We start from the raw sequence: 14,595 nt of genomic DNA, 5'->3' as shown, positions 1-14,595 counted from the left end.
CCAGTTCAGCACATTGCCTCCAAAGTGCCAGCCACGATCCATCCTGGCCAGGAAATGAAACCACGTCTCGGAGCTGCTTGAGATAAATACTGCGAGTTAATAACAACTCCTGAGGAGAGGTAAAGCCCTGAGATAGAAAATCCATAATCATTTATTAAATTACCTTTAGTTCTATAGAATGGTTTGAGGCAACTTCACAGGACCGCGGTGCCTAGACAACAACAACATTTTTCACGCTAAAGCAGGAGCCCTCTGGGAGCCCGGGAGATGATGTGATTAGCGAGCCCTGCTGTGGAGAGGCACAAAGCGCAGCCAGGGACTCTTTCCAGTGGGGGAAAGCCAAAATGAATGAGAAGTGTAAGACAAGGAAGGCAGGGAGCTACACGCACCCCAGGAAGGCAAGGTGTTCACAGCAAGCTGCTGTATTTCTGCTTATTGGGATAAGGAGCCTTCCCGAAGGAGAGGCAGCTGTCTCAGGAAAGCAGAAAGAAGGGGCAGAGGGGTCGGTAACCTTCTGGCTCTGTATCTCCCACCCCGTAAGCACATCCTCCACCCAGCACTTCCAGGCTGCCCCACTGCACCAGGGGGAGAGCAGCTCAAGCCACCTATGGAACAAAGTGTGGGGATGCTATGGGAGCAGGGCTGGACGGGCACCAGAGAGAGAGAAGGGCCAGGACAGCCCAGTGCCCTGCTGCAAAAGGTTAGAAATAAACCTCAGCCTGCCGGGGCACAGCTTCACACTGCTTCCCACACCCTCCTCCCGAAATAGAGGAGCTAGAAGTCACACCGCTGCCGCTAACTCGACGCGAAGATGCAGGCGGGGTGGCGTGAGCCCGCCGGCTCAGGCTGTGCAAGAGCTGTGAGCATCGGGACAGGCACCCCAAAACTGCACTTCCCCAGAGCCACGGGTGGATGCGAGCAAGCCCCCTCCTTCAGGAGGGCTCATTGCAGAGTTCTGCTCCTCCTCACTGCACTGGAGCAGCAAGAGAGGAAACTAAAACCATGAAGAGTATTTCTTTGCTGGGATAAATTCATTTTCTCGGCTGTTTACAGAGCCTATTGAAATTCAGACAAGGTGAGACAGAAGAGAGCAGCAGCACTGCCACGAGATGCGATGTCTCCAGCTCCTGTTCTATGTGTGCAGGGCTCGGCGTGCATCAGGATGCAGCGAGCGCTCCGGGGATGTCCCACTGTGACCGAGTTTTAATTAACTTACAGTTAATATGTGGTATTAGCAGACACTTTACTTCTTTGAGTCAAGAAGGTCACTTTTGAGAGGTGAGGGAGAATTTTGATGTGTATTTATATATATATATATATTTTTATTATTTTTTTTTGGAGGGATTCTGTTCCCACAGAGCAGCATGCCACATACCTGGGGCCACAACCGAAGCTCCCCAGCACCTTTCAGAGGGAACCACGGGATTTGATTTGTGGGCACACTGAGAGTCCTCATCTCCTGCTGAGAAGGATTTGGTGCATATGAAAACACCCAGAACCTCAACTGACCCATCACTTCCCACGAGAAAAATGGGAGAGGGTCTTGAAAGCTCCTTCTGCCCTAGCTTCTGCCTCTCTCCATGGATTTGTGCAGGACCTTGCCAGGCTTGCAGGCTGCAGGCACGATTGCTCCTCAGCCCCCTCAGTCCAACCCACACCGTGTTGAGCCTGGGCAGTGCCAGGCATCAGTGCCAGCAGCAGGTCTCGCCCTGCTTGGGCACGGGGAGAAAGGGAAGAGGTCTTCTGGGGAGGTCACCCTATGCAGCAGCACTTTCCGCTCTCTCTGCACACTCCCGACAAGTTATAACCCTGGAAGAAGTCTCCCACTGACCTTACTGGAGTTATTGGGACCTGCTCTGATTTTATAAAACATTTGCAAAACACCTCCCATCGAGTCCTCTCCTTCCCCCTGCTTTGCTGTGTGATTGATAAACATCAGGTGAGGCGGGAGGAAGCTCCCAAGTCTCCATCAGCCAGAAACGCTTCTCAATCAGACCCTGGCCAAAGGTCTCTCTGAACAAATCAGGAGCTCTAATGATAAACACGATTTGTACTCTTGGTTTGAAATTAAACAAGCCACGCTAGCCATAATTTGGAGGTGCTGTTTAAAGCAATCAGCAACGACTACAATCTTCCCAGCTACTTCAAAACGTAGCTCTGCAGGCAGAGGGGTGGCTGCAGTGTCTCCTGCAGCTGATCGCCTGGGGGATGTGGAGCTTCACCCTTTTGAGATGCCTTCATGAGGTGTGAGCCTAGCAAACAATGAAGGATGGGGCTGCAATTGCTAAAAGTATTAGGAAATGGGGAGCCAAGGAAGGCTGAGCACAACCTGTTGAGAACAGCAAGCTGGGCCCAAGAGAGCTTACAGAAGGCTCCCAGCCATGAATAAAGAGATTTCTCCATTTATCCTCTCTGTAGGGTGAGGGCTGCAGAAGACCAAAGCTGGATCTCCACCACTTTGTGAAAGGGATGAACAAAACAGGGCCTGAAACACGTCCTGAAGTACTCAGCTGGGAGAAAACATCGCTGCTCGTCTTAGTCTCTTTGGCTGAGCATCACCATCCCACGCTGACGCAGGCTGCCCCATGCAGCACATCCCAACCCCGCCTGCCTTCCCGATGGGGTTCTGCAGCTGGTCGCAGAGGGAGAGGAGCAAAAAATGCAGATGAAAAAACAAACCTAAGAAAGCTCCCATTTGTTTAATATCCTTCCTGGGGCAGCATCCCAAAATAAGCCACCCGCCGGAGCTCCACCCTGCTGAGGACACTGGCAGTGCCATCCATCCCCTGTCCAGAAGGAGCTGGGCTCATCACGCCAGCACGCATTACAGACAGATTTATGGCCGTGCAGGGTTTTTACCATCATTTACGTGGGCTGTGCAAATGGCTAGTTAGCATCATCGCCGCGTTATTGTTAAAGGTCACGGCACAACATAATTACCCGTTTTACCAAGGGTGAGGCAGATGCACTCGCAGGAAATGCGCTCACGGCTGAGCAGCCTGGCCTCGTTTGGGATGGGACCAGGGACAGACCTATGGGGTGGCCTCATCCAGGAGGCATCAGGGACACCTCAGGACAGGTGAGGAGTGATGGAGGCAGGCAAAGGAGAGGTGCCAGGTGCCATCGAAGAGGAAGGAGGACTCTAGGGTGAAGCCAAGAGGTGCCCATCAGGGTGAAGGGTGGATTGGGATGGATGAGGTGAGGATAAAGACATTGTTATAGGGACTGAAGTGAGGAGCTGCTGCTTTGCCACCCCAACCAGTCCTTTAATGGGTCCTGCTGGGCTGGTGAGCGCACCCAGGAGCTGCTCAACACCTCGCCCAGCCAGGCAATGGGATGAGTTGGGTTAAATGGGAGAAGCCGGGGAAATCAGTAGGTGAGAAGGAGAGGGATGACCCAGCACCCACAAGCTTTGTACCTGGGGTGAGCCAACACTTCCCCTGACCAAGGAAGAGCCCCTGCAAACCACGCTCCTGGATGGAAAGGTTTCACGCCGAGAAGAAGGAACAGTCTCCCCGGGAGGGACTGAGTTTGGTGGGTTCAAAAAGCACATGGCATACCGGGTGGCCCAGAAGGACCCTCGGGGTGTCTGGAACCCCAGGAGCTCCTGCCTCCCTCTGTGCAAAGGATCTGGCCAAGAATAAACACAGCCTTCCTGAGCACCACGCAGCCTCTTCACTCTTTAGGACCATCTCCATCACCTCTGCGCTAGGAAGAAATCACAGAAAACACCCCCAGGCAGATTCACACCCTCAGACATGCAAAGATTTGATGCCAAGATTGAAATTTGGCTTAGGCACCTTCTCCTAAAAGCTTAGGGATTGATTCCTCAGCCACCCTGTGAAGACAGGACTGAGACAGGGACACACCAGAATGAACACGATACTGGAAACAGCACTCTCAGAGCAATGAGCCAGTGGGTTCGAAAGAGTTTTCCCTTGAAAGCTGCTAGATGCAGGGAATGTGTAAAGTAGAAAAAGAGAGAAAGGGGAGAAACAACTGTAGAAATTAAGAGAAATGAGGTCTGGACGATCATGTCAGCTTACTTGCTGTTGGCACACGGAGTGGCAGCAGGGTGGCAGGGGCTCCCCAGGCTGCTCGCAGCACATTGCCAGCAGAACAAGAGGGCTATGGGACAAACAGTGTCCTTGGTGCTACCAAAACCCCAAACGTGCTGCTCCAATGGGCTTGAAAATTTAGCAAGACACAGCAGTGGGGCACAGTGGACGCGTGCGGTTCAGATGTATATTCTTGCTGCTCCTGTTGCTACCTCTCTCCTCTGGTGGCTGACAGAGCACCGCTGTCAGATTTTTGCCTGGCACTGTTTTTCATTGTCTGTGTTTTCTATTTCTTCCTTATTATGAAAACAACAAAACAAAAACCCCATCAAGTATAACAAAGAATTGTTTTTGTCAGGACCGAGGCAGGAATCTGGCTGGCAGGGCCCCTGCGGTGCAGCCTGCCAGGGGACACGGAGGGAGGGCAGAGGAACAAGGAATTATTAATGCCACAGAAGAACTGCTTGGGAGGAGAAAGACTCCTTGTTTGTTCAAAAACAAATTGGCAGAGAAAACCCTGGATGGAAAGGAAAGGCAGGCATTTTCTACGTGTTTAGCTCACCAAACCCTATCCATGAAAGATCTACCGGCCACTCATTGTGCTGGATGCACAGCCAAGAAGTTGCTGCTCTGCAGAGGCATCGGGTCGATGCACGGAGCGGGTCTGACACGTGCCACGAGGTGCAGAGCTTCGGGCTGATCCTCCCTGGCACACGGAGCTGGCAGGGTGCTGGATGCATCCTGTGTGTCCCATGAAGGAAATGGGGAGTGGGACAAAGGAGTCCTGCAGGAACAGCAGCGCTCAGGAGGAGCCTTGTTGTTTAGTAATGAAATTCTAGCATAGCTTGGGGCTAAGCCTTTGGCAGCAGCAGGAAGGGGGCTCTGGTTATTTGGGAAGAAAAGCCTTGTACAACTTTTGGATGTAATGTCTTTCTTTTGATGGGAATCCCAAACACAGCTGAAGGGCTGGATATTTCCCTTAGAGAGGGGGACAAGGTGGTCTTCAGGCAAGAAACCCTAAAAGTAAGAACGATGATGCTTGAACGTGGCTCCAGAGCTACATATCCCGGCTGGCTCACTGGAGATTCCTTCTGAGGCAGCAGAAAACTCCTTGGTGCAAAGCCTTAACTCAGCTTTGAGTTATCAGAGGTCCAAGGGGAAGGGAGAGACTGTTCCCAGCCTGCCTCTGCCCACGTAGGTCTAGGAGACGAGTAACCACAAGGTGCTGATGGCTCAGCACTGCCGGGGAAGGGGCATGGCTGGCGTGGTCTGGGCACGTCCGAGCACACAGCCAGGCTTGGGCTGTCGTGTGGTGGCTCTGCTCAACATTTTTCTCTCCTGGCCAAAATAAATGTGTGTGTCTGATTGATGCCGGGAGCCTCTGATGACAGCCTCCAGCCAGGTTAGATGTGTGGATGGCTAATTTCAATCGATCTCACTTTTGTGGGACCTGATGCTTGATTCTCTCCGTGTCAGGCTGAGTTAGTTTGATCTGATAATTTAGAATACCAACAGTGCTTAATGGGGACCAGAAATAATATCTGACATGCTGCCCTTCTGCTGGGCTCTTAATGAGCAATTTGAGGTGTTAATAGCTTGGAGACTGTCTTCATTTCCAGCCCTGCCATGGAGCATCACATGGTGTCTGCCGAGGGACCCGGGGAGAGTACATTACTGCTTAATTAGCATGCAGAGCAGAAAAGGGAGCTGTCCTAATGTCCACGTCGCTAACGAGCCAGCAAGGGGGCTATGCCAAAGACCACCGGGCAAAGTCTGCTGTCCTGCCAGATGCTGAGGACCCCCGGCTGCTACCCAGCCAGCAGGGCTGGGCACCTTAGCAGCCTCTAGAAGAATGAGCACCTGCAGGTTTGGGTCCAGCAAAGCCAATTTAGGCGGAGGCGCAGTGATTAAAAACCGAAAACTGATTCAGCATTCACATTTCCAAAAACTCAGAAGAGGTTCCAAAAAAATAACAGTAAAGATAAACAGGCAACCGGCCAACAAGTGGCCCCAGAGGAAATTAATTCCACACAGGCTTTGCAGTAATGTGCTTATTTCTCTGTTATTATAAAATATAAGCATTGTTCTGTCATCAAAATTAGATTCTCCCTTTAGCTGGTAATTAAACACTAATCTAATTTACCAGGAGATGACAGAGGCCTCCAAGCAGAGACTGCAGCCCGGCTCCCCTCCTGCGTGCCCACCTCTCTTTGCAGACTTTTCCCTGCACGACTGGAAACCTGCAGGGTCTGCTCCTGGGGTGCATCAAGAAGGGCCCCCCGTAGGTGCTCTGTGGCCTGCTAAGACCCAGCTGTGATGGGGTACCCCAGTGCCAGGTCTTCTTCCCCAAGCCCTCCACATAGCCCTCGCTGATTTCCAGCCCCCAGCAGGTCTTCTCCTCTGAGCCAGACCCCAGTTCCCCAAACACGGCTGCTCACTGATAGTGTGTATTATTTGGAATAGCTTCAACGCACAGTGGTTAACCCTGCTAGGTTTCCTAGGGCATTATGGAAAAACCATTTGCTACTGTAATTAAAAACGTCCACTTTTGTACTATGTAGAGAGGCCACAGTGGGAAGAACGGCTAAAAACGTGCTCCAGTGTGACTGCAAGATCGCTGCTGGGCTTGGCAGCCGCAGCCCAGCACTGGATAGCCCTGCTCCCCGGGGATGATCAGGAGAGAGCTCCCACCAACCTCTGCAGCTGCACCTAAAACCCCAGCAGAACCTGTTGTTTTGCTGTAAAACAGCCCCAAAGAGCTCTTTTGTGAATGGAATTTAATAGATCAAAACACATTTCACTGAGATGGTGCTTGCCTCGGAGGAGGGCTGGAGGAACCTTTCTTTCCCCAGCAGAACCAGTATGGGGGCTGTAGCAAAGCAGCAGCAAGAGGCTGGGGCAGCAGCACACTGCTCTGGTGGCTGTGCCTACGTGGGCTTGTAGGGCAAGACAACAACAAATAGGGTCGGCAGGGAGGGAAGAGAGGTCACGGTATACATCCACTGTGTATGTCCAAGTGCCTGAGCCAATGTGTGACTTTGTAGCTTCAGAGATAAGAAAGTGAGATTCTATGGGCTATGCTCGAGGTGTTTTATGGCTGGAGAACTTTCTGTCCTTCCCAGCTTCAAACTGGCAGAGGTCACCTCTTCCCTGAGCGTCCACCCTGACCACAGCTGGCAGGTGTTATTTCCAGATGGGAGAATTGAAAGCAATTTGTCAGCTCCCACGCAAACAGCCTCGGGCTTTGCAGAGCACAGACAGGCCCCCAGGAAGGAGAAGAGCTTTGAGGAGAGGGCAAAACGGCACGTACCTCATCTGGCTGGTGTGGCTGCCCGTCAGGAAGGCCCAGCGGTACCGCACCAGAAGCGGGCTGCAGTTGGTCATCTCGACATAACGCACGTCTTCGGTGTCGTTCAAGATGCAGCCAAAGTCCAGGGCCATGGTCTGGATGTGGAGGTTTGGGAAGTAGACCTCTCCCCGAACAGTAACCTGATCCTCCTGGGGGTGCTCGAGAAACTGTATTTTCAGGGCCTTCTCTGCTATGCGGATATTCAGGTCCTCTTTGTACGCGGGGTCAAATCTGATGGAGAGGTGAAGTTCCTCCCCTACCCCCAGCTTCATCGGCTGCCAGGAGATGAAGAGATATTAATCAGCAGTGTGATGAAGCTCATAAAGTTCCAAGGTCTGATGGCATGAAGCCCTACGTGTGATGCCAGCGTGAGCTCCCTCTTTATCTTCACAGCATGTCTGACCACACACACTCATCTGAGACCATCTCAGGCTTACGTTTCTGCTCTCTGTGTCACTATGAGGGTAATAAGCATCAGTCTACTGAATTCTGGGCCTGCCAAGGCTGTATGCTAGGAGCACAACCACACCAGCACTCTGCCAGCCCTCCGGCCCTGGCTCTTGGAGAACTTCCCCCTCACACTCAGCCCACGCACACTGGCACCGCAGCCTCAGGCTTGCAGCACAGAGGGAAAACACACATTTACTTACGAGAACAAATGTTTCATGCTCTGAAAACTCATTTCCTTCAGCAGCTCATTTCACAGCTACTCTAGTTCAGGCCTGACCACTGCTGGCTCTCAGGAATGAGCCTCTCTACCAGAGACCGTTGCCGTCAGGCCCTCGCTCCTCACCTCAACACCCGCCGAGAGGGGCTGCTGCTCTGCATCGCAGATCAGGAAGGGATGGTCCAAGAGCAAGATGAAGCTGAGCGGCAGGGAGGAGATGTTTTTTAAATGAAGAGGCTTGTACTGCAGAGTTAGGACATCACTGGGTTGCTACAGGAGGCAACACATGGGAGAAAACTGAAGGCCACGGACCTCCTTCCCTTTCTGTTGTGTTTCACATTTTTCAACCCCCAAAATGCATACAGCTCTACTTGCTGTTCATAAGAAAAGTTTACCACTTTTCACTTTGAGAAAACCCTTCTAGAAGGCTTTTCTCAAAGAACCTCGAATACTTTTCATGTTTAGAAGCCACGGGATCCCCTGGGGGACTGGGAGACATCATTGCCTCACGTACAGAGGAGGGAACAGGACCCTGGGGAGGCAGATGCATCAACAAGGTCAAAACAAAAACCCAATTCAGGTTGTTCCTCTCCAGTTTTGCATCCTCCCTTGGGCCGAAAGGCACAAGATGCATTTCCACTCACATACAGTAATTTCTTACAACCTTCTTGGCTCAAGTGGAGCCAAGCAGAAAAGAGTGAGCCTCATAGAAAAGAGTGAGGTCCATCAGAGGAGAACAGCAAGCGGGATTTAACCTGGACGGGAGAGACTGTGGCACCCTAAAGTTAAGTTTAAACATCTGCTTGCATACATGGGTGGTGAGAAGCCTCATCAGTTGGGTTGCAGCGTGCCTTCTGCTGCCCCTGTTAGTGACAAGCTGCCTGTAGCTTTAAAGCAGAGCTCCAGCCTAAGCCATTTCTTCCTGTTAATGCATTTCCCTGGGCTTCCTGTATGGTTTAGACAAACTAGGCAGTGTTTGGGAAACAAGTTGTACATGCATTGATATCAAACATCTGCAGTGTCATAGCACGCGATAAATGGGAGCGCACGGCAACAGGCACAGCGCAGGCAGGCAGTAGGGAGGACCAGAAAGCTTCCCGTTAAATCCGAGCTGCTCTACTCTGGGAGCCAGGGAGAACTGAAAACACAGAAGCTAAATAATGAAGTGTTTTCTTTTTCAGACACCTTGGGGGAGAGGGAAAGATGATGCAGAAGGCAGGATCCAGAGACCAAAGGGCAGCTGCTCTGCGTTCTCATCACTGCAGCTGAAGGACGTCTGCATGTCCTTTGAACAAGGTGAGGATGGGGAAATGCAAAGAGCTAGCATCCCTACCAACAGCTGAGAAGGCAGAAGGGAGATGAGACCGTGAGTTTTTCCTCATCAGCCTGAGCTGTTGACAGGAGTCTCTGTTTTCTCAGCTTCCCCGCAGGATCAATGCTCAGGGTGCCTTGGAGCACCTTCAAAAACCTCCCTTGACACTGAATACAGACACTGGTATCCTTCTAGAAGAGGCCATGAGAGAGCCTCTGTGGAGAAGCCACAATCCCAGTTGTACACGGGTGAGGAAATGAAGATCCTGTTTCTAAAACCACCCTCCACAACTCTACAAAGAGCCCCACGAGGGGCGAGGAGGGGCAGAGCATCACACTGCTGCAGGGCTCTGCCCTCGACAACCCACACACTGCCTGCACTGCTGTCATAGTCCCAACGACTCACTTTGTGCCCTAGAGAACCTGTCCTGACCCTAGGGGAACTGAAGTAACGATCTTGGTGTTAACAGCAAAAGCTTGGTCCTATTCTAATCAATAGTAAGAGCCCTGTGGGCTTGGAGGTGTTTACCTTCTTCTGGGTGTGTGCGTGCTTGGACTTAACAAGTGACATTCAGCCATCAGCTGCACCGCTAAACACCAGGACGCAATCCAGAGCCTTACCTTCTCCACCCGGAAAGTGATTTCCCTGGAGGAGAACTGCAGGACGGGAGCCACGAACTCGCATGTGACGTCCACCTGCATTATCTGTGCCTTCCCTGCCTTGCTGCCTATGATGGCGTGGCACAGCAGCCGCTCCGTCACCACCTGCACACGAGAGTCACGCATCACCGGTGGGCACGAGCAGGGCACTGCGTTTGTCAGCCACCCGGCCATGGGCATGAAGGATTTGATAGCCTGGGGACGCCCCTTGCCATGGGACCTTGGCCGTGTTACTGCCATACGGATGCAGTCGGTCTCCTCAATAGCTCCCCTTGCTCTTTATGCTGTGTCCTCTTTATTCAGCACTCAAGCATCCATAATACCACACCCCAACATCCACAAAATGCACTTGCAGGCCATGTGCTGTCTCTAGTCATGGTAATTAACACCCCAAAAATTGTCATTTGTCATTACAAAAACAATTGTATTAAGGGAAACAGGGGATAAGAGGACCCAATGCCACCAAACATTCCCTCCAAAGCTTAGTGGAAAGGATGCACAGGAAAAACCCCAGTGGCTGTCCTGTCTTCAGGTGAAGAGGGGATCATGTTCCTAGGAATGCACTCTGTATCCCAAGTCTGATTTTAAAAGAAATGACCCCAGGAATGAGATGTCTCATGGCTAGGGTGGAAGCCCTCTGCCCAAATGAAATGCTCTTACATTCTGGTTTCTCATGGTATCAACTTTCTCAAATCTCCCCTCTGCCCAACTTTTCAACCTCCTGGCCCAACTCCTGTTGGAGCCTGCAGCCTCCAGAGGAGCTGCCAGGTAGTCCCAGCTGAGCTCACAGATCCCCTTCCAGCTTTCCAAGCAGGACATCCCCTCCACTGCCCCAGTCTTTTTATTTCCTTTCTGTTACCTTTTCCATATCCCCAGCAAAACCCTTGAGCTCCAAGTTGCACAGGGACATACCTGGAGAGTCCCATCAGTCAGCTGAATGAATTACCCAGTCTTCCTCCCCCTGCCACAGAGGCAACTCTCTGAAACACTTTTCAGAGCTGGTATCAGGCAGGACATGCAGTGATCCCACTGAAACATCCCCCTCCAAGCTGTGACCCAAGGGTGCACAGCCTCACTGCAAGACCTGGCTGCCCTGGGGGCACTGGGACCAGCTGGTATGGAAATATTGACGCAAGCCCAAGCTGTCAATTCTAACGACCTCTGGGAACAGTTTCCCATGTGGAGAACGTCCCTGTGTGATCATTACAGCTGATGCACTGCGTTTATATTTCTCCTCCAGGACTCGGTGCTAGATAAGCCCTCTACCTGTATATATGTAGAAAGGAAATATGATGCTGCTCCCAGACACTCCCTCCCTCCACAGGTGTTTTGGATGCTTTTCCCAGACATATTACTTTTTTTTTTTTTTCTTTAATTTACTTTCTGCCTGCATTCCTAGTTTCTGAGAGCTTAACTCCTTTCTCTACCCTTCCTTTCTGTCCCAGTACGTGACACCTTATAACCTGTCATCTGCCCACCGAAGCAGCACTTTCTTCAGCCCATATTTTGGTATCAGCAAGATGGGTTTATGGTAGCTATAGAAACAAGAAAAGCCTTAGCAACTGATGGTGGCCAGCAAGGAAATCAACTGGTGCTGCCATGGTAACTTGTGATGTTAAAACAGTTCTTAAAAGCAATTGCTCATTTTCTCAGGCAAGTATCTGAAGACGACCCTGTGGGTGCGACCTGGTGGAAAGGGCTCGACCTCACCTTTGGAATGCTGGAGGAGCCTTCCAGCATCATCTCCACGCTCCTGCCTGGCATCAGCTCCATCCTCAGTGGCCGAAGCTTGAACACGGGAGATGCGGGCTGGGGTCTCTGGGAGGAGTTTTTGCCCTTGGCGTTACCGATAGCAGGGAGACGATCATGCTGGCGAAACGGGGCAAAGCCTTCTGTTGTCCAGTAGAGCTGATGGGTTCGCCTTCCCTTGTTCGTTATCTTGAAGTGGTAACAGCAAGGACTCAAGCTGGAAGAGAAGAAAGGGTGGGAAGTGTAAATAAATAAATAAATAAATAAATAAATAAATAAATAGATAAATAAATAAATAGATAAATAAATTTCCCAGTGGTCACCCAGCACCGGCACCCCAGCGCCATTTCATTAACTGCACCTTCAGCAGTAAAACCACCTCTGAGAAGGCCGACCTTGCTCAGAGCTACAGCAGAAGCCAAATCTTGCTTGCCCCCAGGTTTATCAGCATCCAGCAGCTGGTCTGTTTGCAAGGAACAGCTTCGCAAGGAACATCTTGGCCACTGGGGAGATGCTGGGGGCTAGCTGGCTGTCTGCCCTGTGGCCAGAGCATCACCAGCCTTTTGCGCTTGATGCTTGGAATAATTTCCCCAGGTGCTTCCATGCTTAGGGAGCAGCCAACCCTTGCTGCCCACAGCACATCACCATCCTGTGCCTGAACAGCACGGCTGGTGCTGTGCTCCAGGAAGATAAACGCACGGTGGGGACACCGGATCGATGGAAGTTTCCCCAGTATGAACACAGCAGCAAGACCAGCTCTAGCTGCTCAGGTAGCTGAGCGACACCAGGGGATGACTAAGCGGAGCTAGATATAAGACAAAATGAATGTTCAATGGAAATTGATTCCTTCACGTGAGAAAACACTAACTGCAGGCTAGGTTGGAGTAATTATTCTACCCTCCATAAATCTCAGCCTGGCCAGGAAATGAGCGGTTCCTGGAACCCTCACCATCTCTGAGGGGTACAGAACATGCAGCTTACAAAACACTGCGCACTAAGCAGCTAAACACAAACGCAGAAGTGACCAAGATGTCTTTAACCAAGACATTTTACCTGGTGGACAGCAAGAGAGGAGAACTTGCAGCTGTCCGAGGTGGCTCTGGGGAATCCCAGCTCAGCCAGATGCTGGGCCCAGCAGCCCAAGAGGTGCCCACCACAAGGTAGGTGAGGAGCACCTGGGGAAGACCTGCCTTCCTCTCCTGCTGGCAGACGCTGATTCCTTCCTTCAAGCTAAGCCCTCCCCATTAGCTCTTCATTTATCCTGCCCAGTCAGAGCAGACTTTTGCTCCTTTCGCTTCCAAAGCCAGTCAGGAAAGGGTCCGCCATGCCCAGGGGACGTGCCTCTCCCCAGCCTCCAGCCTGTGCCTCAGGCTGCTGCCACTTTGATGGAGGAGAGAGCAAAAAACAAAACAAAACAACAACAAAAAAAAAACACAAACAAACAAACACAACAAAAAAAAACAACAAAAACAAACAAACAAAAACACGAGGCAAGAGAAACGAGGAAAGAGTACATCTAATAACAAGAAGCCCGGAGGGGAAGCAGGAGAAGACAAGGGAGTTGGGGGATGATTGAGGGCAACGACAAATTCTGTTGCTCCTCCAGCGCTCCTGGGCAGAGGGGAAATAAAACAGCGTCATTAATTTCGTCAAGGAGCTGCTAACAAGCTACCGCCAGGTTTTCCGCTGCTGTGAAACGATGCTCCACAGCGAGCGGAAAAGCAAGCAACGCAATTGCAAAGGGAAACATGTTTATACTGGTAACGGGGCATTTTTCAGCCAGAGGCTTCTGGGACCTGCTGGTTTGCTCCACATCTTAAGCGAGGAAATAAATGCGTTATAACTCAGGGCAATTCACTGACAATACAGCAACTGGTTTCACGGCAGTGGCTTTTGATAGCGAGTGCTTAATGCCCTTGGAATGGCCATAAAGCATTTCCACAGGGATTTCTGCACCTCCTATGGCAATAAAATGATGGCCAGGCCCTGAGCAGGGTGGAAGGCTCGTCCTGAAGGCCTGGCCCTGCCCAGCCCTTACCTGAAGTGTGGCCCCAGGGTGAGCGCTGGTGCGAAGGGTTTGTTGGTGACGATGGTGGTGCCAGTGCCCACCGCCTGGACGGGGATCACGTAGGTGTTGCTGTTCTCTATGCAGAGCTTCACCTTGTCCTTGAATTTCTCCGTGTCGTCCAGGTTGGCGATGACGGCCACGGACACCTCGGTCCCGGCGGGGATCTCGCCTTGACTGGGTTCGATCCTCCAGCGCGAGCCCTCGCCCACCTGCGAGAGAAACAAGTGCCAAATTATGGTAGAAGCTGTGGAGCCTTGTGGAGTGCAGGCAGAGGGAGGACTAAAAGATACGAGGGTAAAAAGCACGGAGGTTTAATTTCACTAAATCTAACCTATGGGGTCTGGAAACAGCAAATATGCAGGAGCTTATTCTACCTGTCTGGTAGCAGACTCTCTTCACTGACCCGATTTTGCCCAATCCAAGGGATTTTCATTTTCTTCCCTCTCCAGTCTCTCTTTTGGAGAGCACACTCAGGAAGCTACTTTATTTCTCCCAGCTTCATGGCTCTGGTGGCTGAGTTTCCGCAGAGACACGAGGACAGGGGAAGCCAGAACTGCCCAAATCCCCTGACAGCTGGGAGCCCAAAGAAGAACTCCATAAAACCTGCTGACCAAGGCCCCAACACCAAAGCCTTCTTCCCTAAGAGCTGGGAAATGTCTCTCAACAGCACCCGAAGGACTGAAGCACCCAGATCCCGCTGACTGTCAGCTGCAGCAAGGTGCCCCGGTGACAA

General features: G+C 51.5%; 1 protein-coding gene across 1 annotated transcript in view; it reads right to left on the bottom strand.

The window, feature by feature from the left end:
* The window catches only part of HYDIN (HYDIN axonemal central pair apparatus protein), a 113,335-nt gene that overhangs the window by 40,282 nt on the left and 58,458 nt on the right, over positions 1-14,595 (bottom strand). Inside the window, exons 19-23 of the mRNA XM_072043947.1 lie at positions 13,833-14,071; positions 11,756-12,011; positions 10,007-10,150; positions 8,201-8,344; positions 7,369-7,682 (exon numbers count right to left, since the gene is read on the bottom strand). Of these exons, the coding sequence (XP_071900048.1) occupies positions 7,369-7,682; positions 8,201-8,344; positions 10,007-10,150; positions 11,756-12,011; positions 13,833-14,071 (1,097 nt within the window). The remainder of the gene's footprint in view (positions 1-7,368; positions 7,683-8,200; positions 8,345-10,006; positions 10,151-11,755; positions 12,012-13,832; positions 14,072-14,595) is intronic.

This window comes from Anas platyrhynchos, chromosome 12, assembly GCF_047663525.1.
Source record: "Anas platyrhynchos isolate ZD024472 breed Pekin duck chromosome 12, IASCAAS_PekinDuck_T2T, whole genome shotgun sequence".
NCBI classification, from domain to species: domain Eukaryota; kingdom Metazoa; phylum Chordata; class Aves; order Anseriformes; family Anatidae; genus Anas; species Anas platyrhynchos.
Note: the sequence above shows the minus strand (reverse complement) of the source record. Positions and strands in the feature narration are given on the sequence as shown.